Source organism: Montipora capricornis, chromosome 12, assembly GCF_036669925.1.
Source record: "Montipora capricornis isolate CH-2021 chromosome 12, ASM3666992v2, whole genome shotgun sequence".
NCBI lineage: Eukaryota > Metazoa > Cnidaria > Anthozoa > Scleractinia > Acroporidae > Montipora > Montipora capricornis.
The window spans coordinates 20,820,840-20,838,929 of record NC_090894.1 but is presented as its reverse complement, the minus strand read 5'-3'; the positions used below and the strand labels follow the sequence as shown (position 1 = coordinate 20,838,929).

The following is an 18,090-nucleotide window of genomic DNA, read 5'->3' as shown; positions in this document are numbered from 1 at the left end:
GAATTTATTTGTAAACACCAAGCGATGTTCACCGATACGTTATCGGCTGTTATAAATAAGCTATCCAGACTTCAATTCGCTGCAGAAATATTTATTTCTTTTCTTCCGTACTTAGCAAATTTGAATATCAAAAGAAAGCATTGCTCCCGTCTATTCAATCCTTCTAGTTCGCTTCTAACCCTTCCAAAATGTATCACCCTACTTCTGCGCGAAGATGGTATTCCGAGTAAACGCTTAAAGAGCGTCTTGTTTCGGTCAAAGAGAACCAATTACGATTACAAAAGTGTGGGAATATGAACTATAAGTACCGTAAATACCCGCTCAAGCTAACCACACCCGCCAGGCCGACCACGATGCGTTGTCTTTACTACTTAGCAGGCGTATTTTAAAAAATTGATAGCTAGGGTACTGCTCGCCTCTGAGCTCAGGGTTGGCTAAGTGGGAGAGGGCTTAAAGCGAAAGACGAAAGAAGAGATATTTACGCAAGCAGGATTTATTAGTTTTTGTGCAAATTCTATCTTCCTTCCAACAAAATATTCTTTAGTCCAAGGCCGGCAGTTTCAAAAGTTAAATGGAGGTAAATTAAAAGGAGTGTGGTTTTGCCGACGGAGGAAGGCGAATCGAAAGAGGTGTTGCCGAAGGTGAAGCCAGAAGGTGAAGGTGACGAATCCATGATTGAGGGTGAAAAGCGCCGGAGATTTCTGCCAAAGGGTGCGATTTCTCCAATGTTATGTGGATATTGCATAGCCAATAGTCCGGCTGTACTGAGGAAAGCTTTGATGTTTCTTCCTCAAGGTTGTTTGATTAGAATTCTTCTAAAATAACACGATTATCGTTCTCCAATTGATGACTCCACTTTGACTGTAAAGCGGTATACCTTTTCCATCATTTAAAAGTAGGTAATCAATGATTTCAGCCCCGTTTCAGAGAACTTGAAACATAGCGTAATTGACTAATTTACAGAGATTTTAAAACAAAGTAGGCGGGGGATGGTTTGGTTTAGAACCTTTTGGAGAGATTTTTAGAAAAATTGGGGAATATCCGGATAGGTTTCCCCCTAAATATTCTTGCTCTTTGGCCATTTCAACTTAATAAAAAACTGATTTGCATTGTGAAATAATGCACCTATCAATGTTAATCCCCAGGGAGGGGGGGGTTCGGGCATGGGGTGGGGATTTTGACATTTGCACTTTAAAAAATTCAAATTTCCCACCCCTGGGACAAAATAATTGGTCAAAATGTCCACCCGGCGGCAAGTGAAGATGGTAAAATGTCCTTTGTACGATCAAAATTGCTAGCCTGGGGACGTCACATACGATCAAAATCCCTACCCTGGGGACAGACCTCACGATCAAACTCCCGTGGTTAGCCCGACCGCCCTCCCTGGGGCTTAACATTGATAGGTGCATAAAGGAAACTTTATGCGACCTTAAACCCGCCTTAAACGAAAACGTTGGCATTAAAAAACTCTGGCTTTATTAAACAGTCAGTTTTCACTGCTGTCTATTTATCTTACTATTTTTATCTTATTCTCTCTAGTTACCAGGTTTCTTAATTTTATATATATCTGATATATCATATTTGAATTTGTTCAACCTTCACTTTTGAGATGTATGTTAACGTTGTAGCACACGAAACGTCGAGTCAAAAGTAAAATGCGCTTTATCATTATGTTTGTGGCCGCTGTTTGTTTTATGTTTTTGATTAGGTTTCCTCCTCTTCTTCAGCAACAGCAACATTTTCCCGCGAATGAGACTCCCGAAGGAGCCCGATCACCAATCACTAAGGTAGTCTAAAAATAGATCGATATGTAAAACTGCCGTGACGTAGGGTTAGTATGGGTGTTGTTCGCTGATAGTCATGGGCTCTCGACAGTAGTGATGACATACATAAAATAGTGACGTAGAGGATAATGCACTCTAGTTATCGTGACCACAGTAGCAAAATTCCCTGAGATGAGGGTGCGAATTTCTTATGCAATCCGGTTGAGATCCATACAAATTTATGCGACTGATGCGGTCTCCAACATCAAAACGACCCTGGTTAAGTTTGACAGAAGCTTCGAAAATTCCATACCCTGGTTTTGTACGAAATTTTACGAGGTAGCGACACTCACTAGAAGTAGTAGAATTATTAAAATCAGGCGATCCAAAACCTAGTCCAAGGCCATTTTGAATGCCAGTGAATGTCCGTAATTCCGTGTTTGGTGTTTCTTGCCAAGCATCCAAGATCTCGTCTAACAAGAGCCGCTGACAAAGACGGCTTCCATCCGGGTCTTGTGCGAGAAGGGTATTGATGTGGTCAATGGTGCGCAAAACTCCAATTATAACATGAGAGTGCGAGATGTGGAGAGGTAACCATTGAACACAGGGACAAAAGTACCTGGGGATATGAGCGTCTTCGCATGTCCTTCTCCTGTGGATTTTTGAAAACAGGCTTGATCCACGGGAAAGGTCTGAACGTGAAGGATCTAATGGATACTTTAAAATGTGCATAAATGTTGCGTGTAAATCTAGCGGAGACATTATGACTTCTGCATTAAGTTGAAGGTTCTTTGCAAATTCAGGGTACATCAAGCGGAAACTGGTGGGAAGTGTAATCGACAGCATAGGTAACCTCTCCTCAAGCTTTCCTTGTATTGTAAATCGGAAGTCTCCAGTGCGTGCACCATGGTCTCCCATGACGACCAGCATTGTGTCATTCAAATATCCTGATTTCCAGATTGATTTGAAAAACTCGAGGAAATCTTTTTCAGCAGAACCGAGAGGCAAGATTGTTTCACGGTGACAGAGGCTGCTTAAAAATGTAAACCCAAATTTAGGCGTCGTAGGATAAGCTCTAAACAAGCTTTTCAAGTAATCAAGTTGTAGATTGTGTTGGGGTTGTGAATTAATGCACTTTTCATGAAGCACTCCTCCATTCACGTCGTGCGGTACAGCTGACCAAAACGGACGAGCGTAGTGGTCACAGGGTGGCTTGCTGAATCCTTTGAGTCTCAAGTTAAAAGTACCTAAAAGAAATTTAAGTGAAGAAGATTCTTCAATTATAAATGACACCTGTAGGGATTGAACTGCAGGAGATTTCGAAATACTTCAACCCGCTTGTTTTTTTCTCATTGTATTACGTAATCTCTCTGCGTAAGGTATGTGTAACATGGCAAAGAGGAGAGGGAGAAGTGTCGTCGAAACGTAGACAACGCTTGACACTAATAAGATTAGTGGTTTTTACGTTACCTATGGGCGGTGCATCTTCGCTAAACATTGTAGCATAACCGTAATTTTTTAACGTCTTAAATATAAACGGCCACTGATCCACCGTTCCCGCACCCTTGAATCCTGTCCGAGCTTCATGAGTTTGGCAATTCTCCTCAATAGTCCGCCCGGTCAGGAGAGCTGTAAGTTGGGGCGTGGTCGCTTCACCAACGAGTGAAAAACCTTTGAACATAAATGCGTGCAGTTCCTCACGGAGAAACTTGTAGGAGCTAGATAAAAGACGTTGAAAAGTTGCATGTGACGTTTGATCCAATCCTAAAATGATAACATTTAACGGAAGACCAGCTTTTTGCAGGGGCCGTCGCTGTAGCACGTCAGGTTTAGCAATGACCTGCGCATGGAAATCCGTCTGAATCAATCCGTTAAAAAACACAGCGTTGACTTGAACAAAATCGTGAATAAGTTTAACAGCTGGACCTTTAAATTTCAAGGGCTTGCTCTCTTCTAGTACAAATCCCGAGTCAGACCCGTCATTTTTTCCATGAATGGTTTGAAAGGAAAGACTTCTTAAAGGAGCACCTCTGTCGTGATTCGTAATAACCTCAAGCAAGCCATCGTGGTATTTTGTAAAGAGGGTTGCTTCACGGTCACAAACCAATGGAGGCATGGTTAGAAAGTACTCCATGGAACTTTTCTCAAAAGGGTTTATGGAAGGGAGAAGACAGCCAACTTCTTCTGAGGAACTTTTCTTGGGTTTTGTCTTATTTGGTAACACTCCACATTTCATTTCAGCGGCGGAAAATTCTATAATAAACAAGATTAAAACGATTAAAACCTGTCACGTCGTATTAATTCAAAGTTGTATTTTTACGAGTGGTAACGGCTAAGAAACTTTGTTTAATCCCCACGAGACTTGTATCGCTCAGTGATACTGAATGGGAACTAATAATCTGAAGGTCATATGTTCCTCAGCAACGGGGTATTTTCCAAGTATCCCCGTGTTATCATCGAGATGCATCTCCTCCCATCATTTTTGCCCTGAAGTCCCTAACTACCACCCCAGACTTCCTATCGCCCCGTCATTCCCTCTTTTCCTTCCCCCACTACTCCATTCCCTGTTATTGCTGAGTTTCACTTATTGACCATTTCTCTTTTTTTCACAGAAACAAAGGACTAAGTCTGCATAAGAAGAGAGATTAATTCAAATGCGACAAAAATTTGGTTTTATCAACGGAGTTCGAGCGTTAGCCCTTCGTCAGAGCGAATCCAAAATCTCTTAAAGATAAGAGAAAGTCTGGATTCTCTCTGACGAAGGGCTAACGCTCGAAACGTCAGCTTTTAGAATCCCTATACGATGGTCTACTTCCACACCGACGCAGCACCGCATGCAGCCGTTTCTTTAGAAACTACCCCCTTAATTCAAATGTGAGTTTGGGGGCACAAATATGACCTCATGATGAAATGTGAAAATCGAGAAGTCTTCCCCAATGCACCCGCCTTGATTCTTACGCGTGCGATTTTACCCGTCAGCGAAGGTGCTTTTGGGGGTACATTGAGTTTTCACTATAGGGCAAGCACACAACGAATAGAAAGTGACTCCTTATGTTGCCTACCAAGATCAGCTATGAATTGCGGTTTGACATATAAAACTGAATTTTCTTCTGAAGATAAGAGAAAGTCTGAATCCAGAACAACATAGGAAGGTGAGAATTCTTTTAGTTTGTAGATGGCTTTGCAGCTTTGTTCCGAAAACTGACAGACTCTCACAGCCTCCTGCTCGGTTTGGAAAGTGCGTCCAGTTATTGGAACTTCACCGTCATTCTTGTTTACGACTGTGACGTTTATAAGCTGAAGGAAAGATCAAATCATGCAAGTTACCAGAAAATAAATGAGTTGGGTTCCTTAAAATTCAGCAGAGGGGTAAATCTGAATAAAATAAAGCAAGTAAGAAATCGAACTGCGAAGGAAAACGAAATCCATAAATCTTGCTTTTGCTTACTTTAATGTAATCTTGAAGCGTCTTGTGGGAACCTTTCCAATGTACATGATCATGGTCTGCCTGTGCTCTTAGCATAATATCCACCTATATTAGAACGATCATGTTTAAGTTTCGACATTTTGCCTTTAAAATCAGGAGCAGGGCTGGTGGAGTGATGAGCGCACTCGCCTTCCACCAATGTGGCCCGGGTTTGATTCCCGAATTCGACGCCATGTGTGGGTTGCGGTTTGTAGGTTCTCTACTCTGCTCCGAGAGGTTTTTCCCCGGGTACTCCGGTTTTCCCCTCTCCCGCCTCAAAAACCAACATTTGATTTGATCTGATCTGATTTCAGTTGATTTGTAGCCTCCCCAATTAAGCCGTGTTCACGTTTGGCCTCGATTATGATCGCATTATAATCGAATTAAATATGAAATGGGTTCACATCAGTTAATTACAGTCCCTGATTATCATTGAATTATAATTACTTCCAAAAACTTCAAGGGGGTTGTTTGAAGTAATTACAGTGCGTAATTGAACAGAATGGCGAACACGTGGTGGTATGAGCAGACCAAACTTCTAATCGCTTTATGGAACCAAGATTTGGATTTATTTATTTATTTATTCTCAGAAGCTATGATCCTTGGTTCTCTTCTCGCCTCAAGCATAATCGTGGCAGCCACGCGAGACGGCGCCATTTTGTCTCACACTGCGAGGTTACACTGCCTATTTTATTATAATAATAATAATAATAATAATAATAATAATAATAATAATAATTATTATTATTATTATTATTACTATTATTACTATTATTATCATCATTAAGTCAGAATAAAGGAGGTATATCATTTATGATTAAGCAAGAGAGGATAAAAGGATTACGTTAGCCTGACCTTTGAAATCACATCGAAAGTGTTATGTGTCCACAAAATTGCTCAATATAAGGAGGTGATCATGTATGACACACGCCACGAAACCAGTTGGATGTTCACAAGTACAGCCGGAGAGGTAAATGGGGACCACCCAGCTGCTCAGACAGGGAAGGAGTGTGCGCAAAAAGATAACGAATTTTGATGCACTGCAAAAAATTGAAAGGCCGTGTAGCATGATGGACCCTGTATTTAGAAGCATTCCTCGCCGCTGTTAATCCATGAAATTGGTTAATGGAAGAAAATTCAGCTTGTGATTGGCTGATTTCAATCCTTTTGGCCGACTTTTGTTCGTAATGGTAGCAACGGGCCACGACAAATGTGATTGACAGCAGCGAAAAACTAAGTATCCGTTTGAAATTTGAACTTCAGAGTCCGTCTGCATGTTTAAGAAAAGCGCTGTAAAATGTAACAGCAACGTGGAGATTGGTACCCATTTCGTTGCATTTTCCGTAACCTTTATTTGATGTTTCTCCTTGTTAAATACAGGTACTTCATGAAAAGCTGGGTTCAGCTAAATTTTCCCATTGGATTTGTATTGCTGTTTTTTTTTATGCGTAGGTGTCCTTATATACTTACGTCTACCTTGTCCGCTATGGAAAGCCATTGACTTCTTTGGGCATCGTGTCCCGTGTCAGGGTTTTCCAAAGTTTCTTTCACATTTCCAGGCAAAGCAGGACTTGTATTTTTCAAGGAGTTTTCTCCTAATTTCCCTTCTCTAGAACGAAGGGAACTATTTATCGTAGCCCTTTCTGGAAGCAAAGGTTTCATCAAAGAAGTCGTTTGCTTTCTTATGAAGATCATTTCCAGGCTGTTCAGCGTTGATTCATTCCAGTAATTAACGTGCCACAGGCATATAATATTTAAAATGATTACCACAGACACCCCAAGCACGAGACACCGAAATCTACACACCATGCGTAGTAGAAAATTGTACATATCTTGATCGCAGCTCAGTTTTCAGTTCACAGCGTGTATACCTTCAAAGTAAAAAGAACCTGAACTACATGAAGTGATACACTAAGGATCCAATATGCGTCAAGTTATAAAAATTATCAAAAACAAAAGAGTAGCCAGGCTAATTGAACGGTGAATGTATGTATTATCTTTCAAGATTATTTCTTTGACGAATTTCTTCGACTATCAAAAACGAACTGAAAAAGGACAAGGCTGATTGAAAGGTGAAGAAATTAAGAGAATGGTAAAGATTCGTTCACTGCTAAATCATCCTTCGACCTTTTTTCGTTTTTTGTTGTCGTAAACACTCAATCAATCGTTCTTTACTCGATTGGACTTGGGTCTGCTTGGTCTCAGTGACATTCAAGGCCGCGCACACTGGCAGATTTTTTGTCGGCTGACGAAAAAATCTTCACTTGTCGACTAGTGTGCGGTGAATTCAGACAAGTCTGCGACAAGATCGGGGCATGTCGGACGATATCTGACAGTGCTAGATCTCTAAATGTCTTGTCGGGCCTTGCCTGCCAGTGTGCGGTAGACCAAGATTTTTATTCGGGCCTCACGCGCTCCACAACCAGTTAGAAAGTGTCGTAAGAGTGACATAAGCAAGCGTCTTTTCCAACATGGCGGATATCGAACAGATTTCGAGCAGTGAGCAGCTGAGACGCCCTCCCAGGGAGGGAGGGGGGGGGGGTCCTTCTCCCCTTTAAATATTTGCTTGTGTTCCCCAGATAACTTTCAAACGTGTTCCCAGCTTTTTGATCCCTGAAATTGCTTAAGAATGGTTTTTGTTCCCTAAAATATTTTGACATAGTCCCCCTGTTCCCCAGTTCAAATTGGCCATGTTCACTTGTGCCCCAAAACTCCTGGGAGGGCTTCCCCCCCGAAAAAGAGGACAAGCTTCTGGATGAGTCGGCCCCAAGCCTTGGCGCAGTTAGTCGCGACAAAAACATCGCTGGTGTGCGGCAAGCTGATGGCCCGACAAACTATTCATTTCAGCCGATTTTTCCCGGATAAAAATCTGCAGTTATACGACAAAAAGTCGTTAAGTGTGCGGCGGCCTTTAAATAATCCCGCAAGGATCGTCTTCGGCGGCCTCGAATTAGACTTCCTTGCGCTTGCAAAATAGTCAGTTGGTTGCTTGCTTTCATTTTGTATTTTAGCGGTGTCATATTTATTTGAAGACTTCTTTTCCTTACACGGAACCACAAGCTCCAGGCTTCACCTGTTTATCAGTGGTGCTTCTGTTCTGTTACGCTGGTCCTTGCTTACTCGGTTTTGATTACGCCGGACGACATAGCACACCAGGTCCCAGAACTTCCAACCAAAGAAACAAATGTATCAAAGCTCTATCCAAAGTTTATAAATTAAAATGAACAAAAAAAAGAGAAAAAAAACATCAGCGAAAATGGAAATATGGAGGTAAAGGACAATAGCTGCCAGAATGTCTAAAATGTCATAAATAGTTAGAGCTGGAGTATGCGCATGGATATTCATCGCCTTATCACCGACATAAACTGACATAAACTGACCTTGGGCGTCAAACCACTGCTTCATTTCATAAGAGGTGCTTTGATGTCCAAGGTTCTGGTCCCATTTTCCTCTTTGCCGTTTCTTCGTTCTTTAAATTTCAGCCGGTTTTTTTCATTCACTAAAAAGAATTGCAATCTTTATATTATGTAGGTTGATAACTGAGTTGAAACATTTTTTGGCAAACGCGCGTTTACGTTTGGCGTGAACAAATCATGGGAACTGTACGTGTGTGTCCATTTACGTCTCGTCATAATATTCAGGGGCGCCCAACGATAATCTTTGGTGAAATATGGGAGTGTTCGGGACAGTCAAACTGTTCGAAGACTTTCGGTTCTACGTTGCCAAACAGCTCATAATTCTTTACTAAAACATCACCCAAAAGTTTCGAAACCAGGGAAAAGCAGTCCCTTAGGTTTTCGGAAGGGATATTTTTGCAATTCTTGGCACTTAAAAAGGTCACCTAGCATGCATTTTCGGACGAGGATATAGTTCGCTGGGAAGTTCTTAGAAGGCCACGCTCATCTAGCAATTTCGGGAATGAAGAAACTTCAATTTACATCTAAGATTTCCGAACAGATTAAATTCTTCTAGGTGATAAAAACATCTTTTTAGACATTACAAAGAGCCTAGAAATGTTTCTCAAAGGCTTTTGGTTTAATTTGCTCGTTGGGTGCCCTAGAATATCCTTCGAGGGATATCTCTTTTACCTGACCGAAGAAGGATCCTTTTGAATGATGTCTTGTTAAGTCCAAAGCGGATGCATGGCTCGTACAGGTGTTCTTTTTAGGCGGAATCAATCGAAAGGGCTTTCAGTAATCATGACCCGGAACAATGAACGGAGTTAGGCTTGTCGTTCAATGACAAATGCAGCTGCGGTGAAGCTGAATCTCCTCTACAGACGCATTATTTACCACTTAAGTAACGTGTCAACGGTAGAATCTCCATTCGGTTACTAACCTCAAATAAAAGAACTGAATAATTCATATTTAAAAAAGCTGAGTAAACGATAACGACGTGTTAATCAAAGCGAGCGACAAGTTCGTTTTCAACGCACTTTATGAAAAAGACGAACTGATCCACAAATGTGAGTAAACTATATTCTATATTTATAAGTTTCTCTTTTTTTTTCTTCAATTAACGACCGCGGCAAATAGCCTACTTTCGATATATTAAAATTCAGTCCTAAAGAAAAGGCATCATCCCGAGCCTCTGGGGAATAAACTCATACAATTCCTTATATTTATTCCCAAGAGCCTCCGGATGATGCGTTTTGTTTAGGATTTCATTTTAATATATCGAAATTGGTCTATTGACGCAACATTCTTTCTCCTGATGATGACTTCTCCTTATAAGGGAATGAAATATTCATTCCTCGTTCCCAGTGTCTCTTTCATATCCCCTACCAGAGGATAGAGAGGGGCCTGTGAACGAAATTGCATAACTTTTGGTATTTTGAGCTAATAAGCAAGGTTTTACATTTTTTGCCTTATAAACAAACGCAGGTTTCTCAAATCATTGTAGATTTCTTACTGCGAAATCGAATGTGAACGGGCTCCTAAAGGGGATTGCACTTTCTACTATCGTGGCAGAAAGAAGACAATAACAATCTTTCAACCAGTTGTTTCAGTGGATGATCAGTGCTGCCGATAGCTATAACTGGTGTACTAAAGAAAACAGCTTTGACGTTCTTTTGATTAGTTGACGACAAAGCACGATAGTTGATTTAATGTCATTTAGCAGGTGAACGTGTAGTTAAATTAAAGTTGATAGGTAACGTTTTAAGGACGGTTCCTTCTAATTCAAAGATATTTTTGCGCGGTTTACTGAATATGCAGGAAAAGCAGATCTGAACAAGTGTTACTGAAACCCGAAAAAAGAAAATTGGGGGTAACCACTCATTTTTCGAAGGTAATTAAAGCACGGTGTATGGCTTAATGATCTATAAAAAATGCGTGGTTACCCAAAATTTTCTTTTTGGATACCAAGATCACTTGCTAAGTTCTGCTTTCTCTGCATAGTTTTGAACCGTGCAAAATATCCCTGTACTATAAGCACCAGCCGTAGGGAATCCGAGTATCTCGAGATGCGCAGAACGTATGCGCAATAACAATAGTAGGCACCGTCCTTAAAGTGCTACTATGACCAAAAAAACCATTTTTATTTTTCTTTGGATTTCAAAACTATGCTAACCAAACAGGAACTGATGGAAGTTTCAAGTCTTGATATCAAAAAGACACCTGTTTATTTTAACTGGAATTTTCTTTTTAATGGTCCGCCATTACTAACTTTGATTCTTGAGAGAGCTGGATCGAGGAGAAAATGACTTCAAAGACTCAATAGCTTAAGAATGCAATGCGTGTGTATGAAGTTGAATTAATATGCAGCACGGAAGTTTCGGGCTTTCAGACTTTTAAACTCGTGTTTTGCATATATAATAAGCTGCGTTTACACGCTGAAATTTTAAGCTTGTGAGTACAGGACGACACTTTTCCCTAGATCCAACCCTCTGAGGTCCAGTCGGCCATTTTGGAACGTGAGTAATCGCGGACCGTGAAATCCAAAACTTACACTCAAAAGTAAATAGCCTTTGGATAAAAATCAAAGCTTAAAATTTTCCCAGTCAAGTGCTGAGCAATCACACTTTCAAAAATCTGAAGAAGTGATTCTTTGATCATAGTAGCACTTTAAGGGCGTTCGCGCCCAAAATGTTCCCACGTACAGAACATTTTAAAACTTGCCACGCAGAAAGGTAATGATCTACTTTTGCCAAAAAGGCGAAAAAAATGGGGGGTTACCGTGCTTGTTTTCCAGATCACGAGGTGCACTTTTAGAAGATTTCGTTAATTTAAGACGACCTTAGCTTACAACTGTCAGCAATAAAGAGCTACATTAGTGAAATTTAGATCAGGGAAACGTACTCAATTCAACATAACTAATATAACTAAATAAACTTTTGCAGCTGATGTCGAAGGGCTCTGGAGATATAAAACTGAAATTTGCAGTCTCAGATTTTAGAACTTCCACACTTCATGCATTGAGTCGCAATACGGAGAAACAGATGCGCTAAATAAGTGAATACTTAGATTTATACTTACAGATTACTTGTCTTACTACAATGGTCTTGTCGCTTAAGACATCTCTATGCAATAAGCGCATTCAAAACTTCCTCATATTACTGTATAAAAGTCTGTTTAATTTTTAATGATTTTCCTGCTTGTATGAAAAATAAGTTTTCTCTCTGGTCTTCTTCTTATTATCTTCGTGGAAATTACATTCAGACCCTCAGTAAACCCTAGAACAACAATTTATGGTCTTAGGTTTTTTTTTTACTTATCAGCTAAGTTGTGGAATGCGCCACCTGATTTTATCCGTACCACTGAGTTTACAGGTTTTAAAATGAGAATCCAGAGCCGCATTTTGTACAGCCGCTCTTCTTTTCAATTAATTATCATACTCCTAGTTATATATCCGTATATGTTATGTATTTTAGCTTTAAATTTAATGTCTCGAAGATATCAGCCTTTTTGTAGTTACTCTGAAATTCGAGATGAAATGGTGTTTAAGGCCCTGACGTTTAAGTGTATGATTTTAAGCGGTTTGAAAGTTTTAAAAATGTAAAAGGATTTGTGCTGGATGCATCCAGCAGCTTCTCAGTTATTTTTTAAGCAATAAAGTCGCTGTAAAATCTCTCATCTAAATGTCAGTGGCCTCAAAATTCACATTCTTACCAATTCCATTTCTGGCTTCTATTTTGTAGCACAACCATTTTGACAAGGGCAAGTGACACGGTCACGCAAGGGGCATATTCCGCAGAACCTTTTTCTTCAAGGTTCACTACGTAAAAATCAGTTCTTTCTGCATATTAATTAATGTATATTCAGATCGGTTGAAGTGAGACCGTGATATCGTCGAAAGCATTAATTAATTGATGGTTTGTACGTGAAACTCTCGACAGACTCTCGCTCTCGTTTGGCCAGAGCTTTAAACCGAGCGCATTTTTAGTTCCGGCGGCCTTGGGAGAGGGGAGGGGCTGTTTCTTGAAAGTTCCGAAACTTTTCGGGTGTGTTTCGGGTGTTGCTATTCTATTCGTATCCTCGTGAGTAGTATTGTCGTGATTTCTCTTGTTTAACCTTCTTAAAATATGCAGCCAATTCCACTCGTTTCGTCGATGATAATTGAGCAAGTGTAAGATTTTTCATCTTGACTGGTAGTAAAATGAGACGAAAGTAGCCGGTTGAAGATGGCTTACCAGCTGGTGGTTTTGGCCGGCTACCGGCCCTTGCAACCTTGCTAACGGTCCCCAGTCCCCCGCTCATCTCGCTCGCTTGCCAATTCTTTTTTTCGCCACGTTCCTTTTCGCTCCATAACCTCAACTGCGGAGCCTGGTCCCAGACTATTTTTATGTACTCAGTAAAAGGGACTTTGAACTTCAGTGAGAATGTTACATTCTGCAAATTCAAACTGTACTTTCACCTTACTCTTAGGATAATGTGTCCAAACACGCTCTAGAAATAGAGAAATCAACAGAGTTGTTAAGAAAGACAAAACATTAATTCAAAACGGTGACTTTCAATCCTAACCTAACCACCCTGGGGTAAAGTTTTCTTGACAGTCCTCCATAGAAAGTTACCAGTTTCCTCCTGAATTAGCGCATCATTGACCACTTGGTGGGTGACACTTTTACCGAGCTCAGCTGCGCTGCTTTTCACAACTGATGACAGGACAAGTTCGCCAAGTGATGTCGCCATAAAATTCTTCACTTCCGGATCTCTGACAAGCTCTTCAAGGAGAACTTTGCAAGCATCTTTTGTGCTTTGGTCAAGAATCAGAGCCTTGACGTAAGACAGCAGAAGAACCCGCGTTTCCTGATTGGTTAGTAAGTCCGATAGTGTGCTCTTTGCAAGCTCTGATATTCTTCCCAGTGTTGTTGGATCGCTAAGTACGTGTTGGGTCAACTGTATCGCGGCAGCTCTGACATCGTCTCTGTTAAGGACTTCCATTACAAAGGTGCTTGCTAGCTTTGTGATCTCTGGATCATGAAGGACATCTTGTAGAACCGCTCTTGTGACTTCATCGGCTTTTTGGATTACATTCTGATCAGCTAAACCGAAAAAAAATATAAAAAAAAACAAAGTGCCCCTGTGATCAAAAGAATCATTTCCCTTTTTTTCTTCAGATTTTGAAAGTGTGTTTGCTTAACACCTGACTGGCAAAATTTTGAGCTTTGATTTTTATCCAAAGGGCGGCCAGGCTTGAACGGAATTCAAAGCCATGACCGCGAGATGCGCTGCACTTGCTCTGCAACCTGAGCTATCGAGCAAGCTGGGAGTTGGTCAATTGTGAGTCCAGATTACACCCCGTAAGAGGTGAATAAAATCAGTGATTTTAGAAATATGAAATGTTATATTTTGGACTGTACAAAGGACATGAAACCCAAGTTAGAAATAACTGCGATGACCTTCACGCAGTCTAGCTTTTATTGCAAATATTCCAATGAGGAAAAAACAATCGTGTTGCATGTGTGGCTCGAATTTTTTTAACATTTCTTTGCTGTACTTTGCAAAAATGCAATGCAAAATGACCAAATTTAAGATTTAGTCGACAACATGATCATACAGCCGTGAGTTATTCATTCTATATCTTTCAAACCAGTTCGAGTAGAGGATCTTCTCCCACATGCACATGATTCAATTGATGTTTTAGTTGAGGTTGTGAGGTTGTCATTGCTTCAACAACCTACTGTGACATTGCTCTATCCTGAGTCTTGAAACTTCTCCAAACCTAAATGCTCTATACTATTTCTGTAAGACACTCTAGGTCTACCGATTCGCATTGATCTCCTTTGGATTTCCGTAAATCTCATCTCTTCATTACCGTGACAGGGAAGCTGAGCAAAATATCTTCTATAAAAGATTCCACAGGCACTACTTCGTCTCCGGCTACTTCTCCCAATCAAGACTCCCAACCCCACCCTATCTTACCCAGAGAATAGCGATGTTTCCATTGTTATTAATATGCCAACCAGAACCTAATCGGCTGCTGAAACAATGGCTTATTTAGTTGTGTGGTTGGCAAATTTGAATATGAAAAGAATTTTGACGTAAGTGTTTGTAAAGAAGAAATATCGCTATTGTTCCTCAAAGATCCGAGAGAATGCTAGCTGGTATTTTTTACAGGTCACAGGTCAAAGGTCATTATTCTACCAATACAGAAAGTATCCTCAGCATTCAAAAAGCCTAACATTTGGCCTAAAAACGTTTGTTTAGGCCTAACTTTACCCTTCAGGCATGTTTAGGATACTTTTTGTATTGGTAAAACATGACCTGTGACCCTCTAAAATACCATCCGAGAGAACGCCACGCCCTCTAGCGACGGATGCATCGTCGCTTGCAGTCTTACCTAAGATCTACTAGCAACATCTGCTACTTCATCTTCGACGTTTTCTCTCAACGGCTCCCGAACACGTAAATCACTAAACCCATCCACAACAAGAACACTCCGGCCCCATCTGAGAACGGAATGTCCCCTGACACGAAGGACTCTTCCAGATCCATGAAGCCTCTGTAATATGGTGATGGTGTGATTGTGATGAGAAGACGCATCTGCAGGTGCCTCAGCTTTTGTTTTAGCCGGCTCTGAATTTTTCTCACTGCTAAATTCTTCTTGCCAATCGGGTTGGCAGACCGAACTACATTATAATTAAAACTTCTCGATAAGGTATTTTCCTGTACTAGAGCGACCTACCAAGGACAACAGAGTTTTTGTTTGAGAACAAGAGTATAAGAAACTTCCTTCTAGTTTAAAAAATCCGAACACCAAACCTCTCAAATCTTATCATTTTGTCGATTTTTCTCGGATCTCGGCCATGTTTGTGGATGTGGCTCATTCACGGGTCAGCAAACAGATTAAGACCGCAAGAGGTTGCTCTGTATGTTGACACCAAAATCATGGCGGCCAAGCGGTGTATGAAATGTTTGTGGGAAAGTGACTTTCAGTGGAAAGCGAGATGTCAGTTTATTGAAGCTTGGAAAGGCCATTATCCTAATGATCGACTCGTGGCTCTCTCAATGGTTTGGGCAAATATGAAGTTTCTAGGGTGCAGATACCCGCCCAAAACAGAGGATCTTGTCAAAGATCTCGAATCCAAAGGTCCCTCCATTTCACTGCCGGATAAGACTAAAGGAAAGCCAAAGCCTTTAATTAACAACTTCAAAATCTACGAAAGAGAACAAGAGGACGACAAAACGATCTATAATCCAGTAATTATTATTAACGAGAGTGCGCAAAAGTCTAAAAAAGACAATATTATTTGAAGATCTCGGCGTGACTGACAAAACAGCTTTCAATTCGTTTGCGGTGGTTATTGACGGTAAACTGATCGCCACCGGTGAAGGTCAAGGAAAGAAAGAGGCGAAAAGAAATGCTGCAGAAAACGCTTTGATAATTCTTCGTGCTCGTCAGCCCATCGTTAATTATAAAACACCTTCGTGGGAACATGAGTCGGCGCATGCCTGTCAAAGAGCGATTTGGTGTCGAACGCTTACAACAAGCAGCGAGTATATCCGATGATAACATCGGGAATCAAATGCTTCGGAAAATGGGATGGTCGGGCATCGGAGGAGTCGCAAGGACTGCCAAGGTCGCGCTGAGCCAGTCTTAGCAACGGGTACTGATGGAAAGCTCGGTTTCGGATGTAAGAAGCCAACCCAGGGCTCAGATGTGAAAAAATCTTCTGTCCATGAAACTCTTAAGTCCTTTTATCTAGCACTGATCAACAAATTAAGTTTTCTACGGAGCTAACAAAAGAAGACAGAGCTGTTGTACACGAAATTTCAAAACGATATGGGTTAAAACATAGGTCATTTGGTAGAGACAAGGATAGATACATTGTTGTCTGTAAGCGCTGACCTTTCAATTGAATTCCAAAGTACAAAACGTTGTCTTACTTTATCTTAAAGGCTCACCTTCACCTGACAGGCACTGCGTGCAAAATCCAGCCAAAGCTGAGTTTTATCCAATCAGATCGCTATAATAACTAATGTGAATTTCCATAACAAATGGTCGAAAAGCCTGTCGGTTGAAGGTTGGCCTTTAACAGACTCTCATAGTGGTTCATGAATTTTACATAAATATGATTAGGGGACACAGTGATACATATGCAATATGCTTATCAAAAGGAGTCAATGGTAAAGTAGAGTTACCATAAAAGTCACAGCTGATCACTGTTATAACCCACAAAAATAAGGCTTACCACAGAACTACTACAAGTGAAATTATGAAGACTGCCTTGCACCTAAAAAACTAACTTTATATTGCGGTGGCTTGCATTTGTCACATCTTTTGCATGCTTTACAGTTGGCTACTTGTTTTGCTCAAGGTTTTTTGCTTGCATGAGGTGCATTGCTCGTTTAAGTTGCTTTGCTTGCTTACTTGAGGTGCTCTGCTTACTTGTACATAGAAATATGGATTTTGCAAGGTGGAAAACTGCAAGTGGGTTACTTCAAACTTAGTTTTCAAGAGTAAATACTTGTTTTTGCTTTCTGAACATCCACATATCATTTTCGCTCAAATAGACAGGCTGAATCTGTTCTTGAATTGAAAAAATATTTTAGTACTTAGAGAGTGTTATTAATATGTGTGAAGACAAATACTTCGACAAGTTCATGGGTAAAACAAGAGGGAAGTGATAAAAAAATGCACTAGTATATAGTACAATCAAGAACTGTTTATAAATGGTAGTAGTCAATGCTCAGGTTCATTAGGCTTGAAAACAGGCAGTGAAAATGGCCTGATGAGAAAATCAACAGCACTTTCAAACAACCTATGATATCCTCAACTGCAAACAAAGTAAAAGATATTGTTGACCCTTTTTTTTGGAGATGGAAACACTATTGAAATGACTTTCAGTTGGTTAAAGCAAGGCCAAAATCTACCAAAAATAACCTAATTCCCCATGCTGACCAAAATAAACAAACCTATACCAGTCGGCAGACCTAATGTCTCTGGTAGGAAAGGATCAGACTGTCAAATATGGTTCAGGGTTGAACAATTCTCATGCTCACTGCTTGTCTAAAGCAGGAATCTGAAAACTATCAGGGTATCATTGTATCGTTATGGTAGGCAGTGCAGCTTTGTGATTAGGGCACTTGCATTAGTTGAATTTGATCCTGGTAGTCCCTTTGGTCAAACTTTTTATTGCTCTTGTAAATAGCCAACTGGTTTATCCCCGAGGGGAGAAATTTCAGTTAACCACTGTCTACTTCTAGCTCTGAGGTACTATATTTTTAGCTGTAAGTTCAACAATACTAAACCTTCGATATTAGAATACCTTTATCAGATTAAAAGTAATTTACAGCTAGAAAAACAAATTTCAGTCACAATAGGAAGGCAAAAATCATTCGAAAAGAAGTGGCACAAAATAATTCAGTTGCGGTGACTGTCTGAATGTTTTCTCCTTTTTTCTCCCCTCTATATTTTTTT

At 40.4% G+C, this 18,090-nt stretch overlaps 1 protein-coding gene and 2 pseudogenes across 2 annotated transcripts; 1 reads left to right on the top strand and 2 right to left on the bottom strand.

The window, feature by feature from the left end:
• Window positions 1–393: 393 nt before the first annotated feature.
• Window positions 394–8,728, bottom strand: LOC138025975 (uncharacterized). 2 transcript variants are annotated; one of them, XM_068873131.1, is made up of 7 exons: window positions 8,610–8,707; window positions 8,303–8,426; window positions 6,700–7,100; window positions 5,212–5,295; window positions 4,826–5,060; window positions 3,234–4,016; window positions 394–3,010 (listed from the first exon to the last, which is right to left on the bottom strand). In XM_068873131.1, the coding sequence occupies exons 3-7, from the start codon at window positions 7,057–7,059 to the stop codon at window positions 1,920–1,922; spliced, it is 2,553 nt and encodes an 850-aa protein (XP_068729232.1). In that variant the 5' UTR covers window positions 7,060–7,100; window positions 8,303–8,426; window positions 8,610–8,707; the 3' UTR covers window positions 394–1,919. The 2 variants fall into 2 exon arrangements, with proteins under 2 accessions (XP_068729232.1, XP_068729233.1); XM_068873132.1 differs by having other exon boundaries at window positions 6,700–8,728.
• Window positions 8,729–13,056: 4,328 nt separating this feature from the next.
• Window positions 13,057–15,448, bottom strand: LOC138025509 (uncharacterized; annotated as a pseudogene).
• A 109-nt stretch (window positions 15,449–15,557) lies between these two features.
• Window positions 15,558–17,230, top strand: LOC138026110 (NF-kappa-B-repressing factor-like; annotated as a pseudogene).
• Window positions 17,231–18,090: the final 860 nt, after the last annotated feature.

Bases quoted from the DNA above. Each gene is read 5' to 3' on its own strand.
- LOC138025975 (XM_068873132.1), bottom strand. From the start codon at position 7,059: ATGTACAATTTTCTACTACGCATGGTGTGTAGATTTCGGTGTCTCGTG. The intron at 5,296-6,699 runs GTAAGTATATAA...GTTCTAATATAG, and splicing joins CCATAGCGGACAAGGTAGAC to GTGGATATTATGCTAAGAGC. The intron at 4,017-4,825 runs GTAGGCAACATA...TGTTTATTATAG, and splicing joins GCAATTCATAGCTGATCTTG to AATTTTCCGCCGCTGAAATG.